The sequence below is a fragment of the Mercenaria mercenaria genome, chromosome 7 (assembly GCF_021730395.1).
Source record: "Mercenaria mercenaria strain notata chromosome 7, MADL_Memer_1, whole genome shotgun sequence".
NCBI lineage: Eukaryota > Metazoa > Mollusca > Bivalvia > Venerida > Veneridae > Mercenaria > Mercenaria mercenaria.
Genome location: NC_069367.1, coordinates 64,161,013 through 64,168,649, shown reverse-complemented (window position 1 = coordinate 64,168,649; position 7,637 = coordinate 64,161,013). Strand labels below are relative to the sequence as shown.

General features: G+C 34.3%; 1 protein-coding gene across 1 annotated transcript; it reads right to left on the bottom strand.

Annotated features, from left to right (window-relative positions):
* Positions 1 to 4,969: 4,969 nt before the first annotated feature.
* Positions 4,970 to 6,995, bottom strand: LOC123555351 (orexin/Hypocretin receptor type 1-like). The gene is made up of 3 exons (XM_045345999.2): positions 6,851 to 6,995; positions 6,371 to 6,483; positions 4,970 to 6,095 (listed from the first exon to the last, which is right to left on the bottom strand). The coding sequence occupies exons 1-3, from the start codon at positions 6,985 to 6,987 to the stop codon at positions 5,941 to 5,943; spliced, it is 405 nt and encodes a 134-aa protein (XP_045201934.2). The 5' UTR covers positions 6,988 to 6,995; the 3' UTR covers positions 4,970 to 5,940.
* Positions 6,996 to 7,637: the final 642 nt, after the last annotated feature.

Here is a 7,637-nt window from a genome sequence, read left to right as displayed (position 1 = left end):
TTCTCTGAATTGACATAATCTGACCTATTTTTAACCTTGTAATGATGTTTGAATATCTATAAATAGTTTCCTCAATTAGAACAATGTCAATGTGTTGCCCTCATATTTGCGTGACTATATGTAATGTTTTTTGTGAAATTTTGGATTTATCTCATGTTTTTGTATGTATACAAACAGAATTTATTGAATAAAAACTTGAAATAAACTGGTATTTGTTGAAAAGGTATTTATGAATAAAACAAAATGGCAGATTTACATTAGGAGCAATTAAATAATTATGTAAGAGCAAATAAGATTATACACCTGTCAAGCACCGCACTGAGAACACTTTTAAAAACAAGAACGGGCATTTGAGATTCATTAAAGATACTGAATTCTCCAAACGAAATTCAAAGGACTGACGACCGGAAGCAATCATTTGCACTTGCAAAACCCGAGATGAAATTACTTTCTGTAGTAGCCCGGAGGCACTTGTAGTGGTCATCCTCCACCATCAAAAGTTGGCAAAATGGCAATATTTACTATAATGCTCCGGTGTAACTGCAAAAAAAAAAAATATATGGTTGGCTTTCGCATGGCGGAAAAATGGCAAGAACGCGTGAACTAGGTTAAAATTCAGCCCGCGTGTCAATGAATATAGTCCTAAAGCCTATTGAAATGAAAGTGCCATTAAAAAAAATAATTACGTTTCCTTCAAATCACTGCCAGTAAAACTTTTAACATACAAAAGTATTCAAAATCATCGGAGTTAATGGGTAGTCTATAAATGTTAACATCCGAGTTCAACGACAGCACTAGCGGCCGTTTTCGACAGTCTTTTTTTCTCGACCATGCCTATTTTACGGCCAATATACTTTTTCAGGAATAACGTAGAACCCGGAAACTTTACACAGGTGTTCCGAAAGGACACATCTGTTAAACCAGATGATAAAAGTATTCACAGGTTGATCATAATCAAACAATTTGCGCAAAACTTTGGATTTTTGCTCGATTTTTCAAACTGAAGAAATTGTTAGCGAATACCTCAAAACATAACGATCGTATTTGACCCAGAAATTGTAAATAAAAGCCGTGGTCATTCCTTGACAAAACTGTCAAGTTGATTTGCAAGAATTGGCTTCGTTTAAATAGAAATAAATGAAAAACTTTATCTACCCATTTACAGCTGGGTTACATTTCCAGCGGGCGTCAGGATAGCCGGTTATCCAGTGTGTTAATACTCAAGCTGATCATGTCTGGATAAGTAAACGTATAAAATATGTAAATTTGGAAATGAAGCATACGGACATTCTGAAAACGATGCTTTTTATTGCGTCTGGTCTAAAAGCACGGATGAATAATCATTAACCCATGGTCTAAAATTGATTGGTTTGTCTAAAAAAATAAACAGATAATATTGTGTGTTGAACGAATAATGACACTCAGTCTGTATATCGTGTTTATCGCGTCGTTATCAGAGAAGTCGTCTTATACATCAGACACATCGTCGACTATTGTTAAATATTGTAAATTTTAATATTTAACAACATCCTTTCCTAAGAGTGTTTATGCAATTACTACATAATACAAAATGAATACTTTTTAGATTGTTTTAAAACGTTGAATGGAATGTTTTCATTTAAAGTATGTTGAATATATAAATCCTGTTTAAAATGTCCATCAATGTCTGATTTTAAACCTATACATTTGAATGCAAAGTAGGTACAGTTCGTTTCTGTAAACTTCATGTTTAAAAAAATTAAAGGCTGCGTTTTGTAACCTTAACTCCGGCTTTCATAATTTAGTGTTTCTAGTATAAGAAAAACGTGAGCTCAAGCTTAGACAAAACATAATCAGAAAGTAGAAAGGTCATTTTGTAAGTAGAGAAAATTTGGTTTGGAACCGTTTAAACACGTATGACACAGTAATCGAACTGTATGTAAGACGAATTGTAAACAGAAACAATTCACGGTGGCGTGTTAAGATACTTGTTCTATAAATGCAATGTACATCGGAAAATGTTTGTTTCAAGTGCCAATTGTGTAACTTAAAGAAATAAACGGAACACATGTTTTGACTCTAGTTAATGCTCTTTTGGTAATAATTTCACTTAAGCGTATAATGTGTCATTTTATATACACGGTAAAGCCAGTTTAATGTTTTCGGTAGATTATTGAATGTTTATAGGAAATATATTTAATATTTCCAAGGTGAAATGTATCCTACTGCTTAGGCACTGCATTTGACTGCGTGAGAAAATAAATCACAAACTGTTTAGAAATTCATACCAAAATATATATTTCATTTGAGGCAGACATACATAATTACTGTAAACACATGAAAAATGCACGAAGTTTCAAATTACTAAAGTTTCCTGGAAGCGTAGAGCAAACACAACAAGAACCACAGATCACAAATAGAAACTTTATTGGAAAGATATAGCAGACGTGTCGCTTCAAAATCCATTAACATGTACCTTTTAATTATATGGAAGATATAATTTGTTTGCTTGTTTGGAGTTTAACGCCGTTTTCCATGTAACGGCAGGCAATTAACCTAACCAGTGTTCCTGGATGCTGTACTAGTACAAACCTGATCTCCGCAAGTAACTACCAACTTATATATACTTTCCATGTTTTTGATCCGCTGATATATTTTATACGCCCGAAGGGACGTATTATGTTATACCCCCGGTGTCCGTCCATCCGTTAGCAGTTTCGTGTCCGCTCTGTAACTCTTGAACCCCTTTAAGGATTTCATAGAAACTTGATACAAATGTTCACCACACTGAGACGACATTCAGAGCGCATGTTTTGGATGCCTCGCTTGAAGGTCAAGGTCACACTTAGGGGTCAAATGTCTAATAAGTTTGTTTCGTGAAGGTTTACAAAGAAACTTGGCACAAATGTTTACCACACCGAGACAACATGCAGAGCGCATGTTTCAGATGACTCGATTCAAGGTCAAGGTCACACTTAGAGGTCAAAGGTCATGTATGACTTTACTTTGTGTGTATTGCTCTGCATTGCATTGCTCTTGTTTTTATTTGGTAGATCTCTTTTTTGTTCACTTACAATAAAACATTTTCGAATTACTTCCCTTTAATGTTACTATAAATAGCTTATTTTGAAACTTTTTTATTATTGGCCGTAAGAAAAACCCGATGTCACTTTTCTGTGGTACAACATGGATGGTACCTCCAATTTTAGATGTATTTTGACATACCTGTACCTGGTAAGGATTTTTTTGTGGACTTAGATTTGTTTTTTTTTTTTGGAATTTCTTTCCTTTGTTGTTCCTGTCCTTTGGGCTTCAACAGTCAAGTTCTTTAAAGTTTGGTCCCATCCTCTGATGTAACCCTTCGTGCGTATATTGCCCCGCTTGGCGGAGCACTTGTTCCTTCTGGAACGAACTAACTTTACACCCTTTACAATCAAATAATCTTTCATTCACCAGCTTTTACAGTTTTAACGAAAATATTACATCATGTGATGTCAATTCGGTGTATGAAACAATCAAATTAATTCACTGATGTGTTTACGGAATTATGTGGATAGCAGTAGAATCAAACAAATAAACTGTAGTCTCAACCTCGTTCCGGTTATATTTACATTCGCCCTATTCTTTTCCATTGAAAAATTTGACGTTCATTTCGTATGCTCATCAAATGGAAAGGCGTGGAAGTAACGCCGACGCTGCTTAGTAATAACGGGCCGCTATTTTGACGACGTTCGCATATAGTCAGATAGAACGTTCCATAGATGACATCGCAGTTGTTCCGTCTGGGGAATAGAATGGCTGGGAAGCTGATTTTAAAGTTAAATGCAACAAAATGTGTGCGATTTATAAGATAATCTTGTTTACAAATTGAAAGGAAATATAATAAAAATAAAAGAAATGAAATGTGTTTTCCGGTGTTCATGCGAAATGAACGCCATAATAGGATCGGCAAATTAAACGTGAATTGCTAGCGCGCCAAAAATACATTTCATTTCTTAATTGTTAGTTATAACGAAAGAAAAAAAATAGAATCTGGTCAGTATATCCCTCGGAAGCACCGAGAACAAGGCAAACAGTGAAAATTGCAGACTCGGTTTGATTGAGTCTGTTCATGAGCAGTAATGGAAAATGCAACACTGCAAATTGAAAATTCTGTTTTTACTGAGAGACAGTCTTAATGTCAGACTCAGTAATTGACATGAATACTTCTGGAATAATTATCTGGAATATTTCATAAGAATTTGTTCAGTCTTTATCATTGCTTAACCTGTCTAGTTTTGCTTATTGTCGGGATATTCAAGCTGACTTATGATATGGCTTATATCATTTAAAGACGCCGGCCTCCAGATCGTTCGACAGCAACAAAAAAAGATATATTTTTGTAGATATCTGGAAATTAATGTTATATTTCTTAAGAATATTTTGAAACTTAATTACTGACAAACTATATGTTACGGAGACACATGAGAATTAGTTGATTTTACTACTTGTTACGCTTTACTTGAGGTAAATTGCCCCAATTATAAATATCTTCAGCCCATCTGACAAAAATCCACTCGAGCCGAATACTGCATCCCAGATCGAGCTACTGTTATAATAACCCTATTTTATTTAACGCGCATTGAACACTAAATCCTCCATAGCGTTATTGGTTTCGGCAGCGGAAAATTTCTTTATTACCTAGAAAAAGGTCTTTAATGATTTGAATTTTTGGAACTGGAATCATGTTATTATTTTTAATCTTACACGCTCTGAATTCAGGGAAATCCATGAAGCTTACTTCTCGGAAGAGGATGGTCTGGTACTGAAACAATGCATTTTAAATACAACGAAAAAAGTATATTGAATCGTATTATAGGCCACTTCTTTTTAAGAGTGGACACGAGCAATACAGCATGCCTGTGTGATTTTTTTGTAACCATTTTCTTTTATTGAACTAAATTTTAAATGAATCAATCAATTGGCTTAAGCTGTTTTAATAGATTAACAAATACATTGTTAAAAATAAAATTATGTTAAGAACATTATAAATTATGAATGACAATTAAGGAATTTAAAAATATCTTTTGGAAGGGCATGACACAACCAAACGTAAATACAAGATTTGGGTCTGCTAACACGTGGCTAGAGGGCCATGAAGTTAGCTTGCATTTCCTCTACCGTAATTGAAAAGACTGAGCCTGCAACATTTTTATTCAGTCATGTTACTGGAGGCGACTGGTGGGTTTTCTACTTTTTCAATTTGATAGAGTTTTCTTTACTAGCGGTAATACACTCTCCCTTAGAACTGACTTAAGCCAAACACATTAACAGATGAACTTTGAATAGACCCCATGGTCTTAAATGGTCAGAAACAATAACAAGACTGGGTCCAAAAAGGTGGCAACTTAATACTGTTTTGAACATTAATGGTATCTCTAATGTAACTCTTTGGAAGATGTAGAACGAGAACAGAGCTACTAAATGTTTGGTAACGATAAGTAAAACGTATTTTCCAATCTAATTATTCCACATTTTGGATTTGATATTGTCTTAACTGAGTAATTCCAAACTATTACAATACATTTATATCGCATTCGAATAAGGCAACTGTAGTATAAGAAGAAAATTAAAAAGTCAAAGAAAAAAAAACGTCTCGTCAATACATACATAACATCATTGAGTCGCAATATCATCAATATATTAAAGGTTGGGTGAATGTTGTCATTCTAAATATCCACTGACACCAACACTTGTCGTGACGTATAGATCAACTCTCAATCCATTTGTGTTGTTTATGATTGAAAAGAGATCATTAGAAAAGAATTAAGTTTTCTCGCGCTTTCACTAGCATTAAGTACGAGCCAAGTATTTATTCTTTACAATAAATTTGTCCAAGTATCATTCTTGTCATCATAGGGCTTCTGCTAAATGTACCGTCGTACAGTAGCCACTTGTGAAATATACAGTTTGACGACTATATCAGGTGCTGATATTATGACTAAATCTTACTCCAACACTTCTACTTCCGGTAAAAGTCATGTGATAGGAACTGGGTCTCTGCCAATGTCTTCGTTTTTTCTTACATCTTAAACACGATTGCACTGCAACTTTTTTGAACGCTTTTCTAAATGCCTCTGAAAAAAACATCAATCATTTTAAACTTAATTTCATTTCGTTTCGGTTGCAAAATGTATCACTACTTTATTACTTATTCCTTTTTCAGATGTTTATTTCTCGTTTTGTGGATTAACCCTTATACTGGCACAAGTGTGCAATTAATTCCGAGATACCGCTGTATATATTGCGTGGGGGCTTTGGATTTTTGTTGATATTATAATTTTATTACAGAAACAAAGCGATGGAAAAATCGATAAAGAATACAGCTTTAAATGAGAACACAAACACATACCACTCATGAAATTGTAGATGACAGGATTAATGCAGCTATTGAAGAATGTTGCCCAATGTGCAAACAGAGCAAATATCCGCTTATTTGGCACGTTCTGAAGTTGTCCGGTATATCTATCAATACAATTACACTTACCGTTAAGATTAATTTATACACTGATTGTAACGTACTTGGCACGTAATTTAAAGTTCACAAGATGTGATGATACAGAGTTAAACCTGTCGTATAAGAAAAGTAAAATTTTCAGTGATATTTCAAATAAGATATATTCTGACTACGTTATCTATCATCTACGACACAAAAATCGAGCATATTTCTGCTTCGATATAGGTTTCTAGTTTTATCCATTTACAGCTACTTGTAAAGGAGAAATCTGATCTGTAATATGTCGATCAAGTATGAAAGAACACAACATATAACATTATCATAGTGCCATTTTACATTGTAATAAAGCGTAAAATAAATACAGAAATCCTTTACCTTAGTATATTTAAAGTATGGTTAGGTAGAAAACAAAGTGCAAACAGCAAAACAACTGCCACTAACATTCGGACAGCTTTCTTTCTACTTTCAGTTTGTCCAACATTTTGATGTACCCTTATACCACCACCGATCATTGGTTTCCTTGCTCCTGTAAAAGAAAAATCAAGTAGTAACAGTCACGTTAAATAGAACAAACCCTGCTCATACCTAAACGATATAGCGATTTATTATATACCTATATAAACCCTGTAAAAATCGGCTTGTATTTCACACGTAAATATGAACATTCAGAAAAAATTCGTATTGTACCTCTTGTATTGTATGTTGCCGGACTTCTTTCACTGATATGCATTACCCGGAAAAACTTCACTAAGTTCCATTGTAACATCGATAAACATTGAAGATTTCGTTCAATAACACTACATCGAACAAAAAGTTGGAGCTATATGATAAAAGGGTCATTATAACAGTAGCTAAATCTGGAATTTGTATTCGGCTCCCGTGGATTTTGCAAGATCGGATTACACTCTCGTGAGATCCGATCTAGCAAAAATCAACTCTAGCCGGATACAAATCCCAGATCTAGCTACTGTTACCCTGTTGTATGGTGTATGCACAAAATATACAATACGACCGATAGTAAAACATACAGGCAACACACTAAGACAAAACAAAAGGAATACGGAATGGTCAGTGGTAAAACCCCATTACTGAGTTCAAACTTGCGACCAAATCTCATCCTTAATCCTTACGATGTTCCAAAGTTGCAGGAGCGTATGAATAA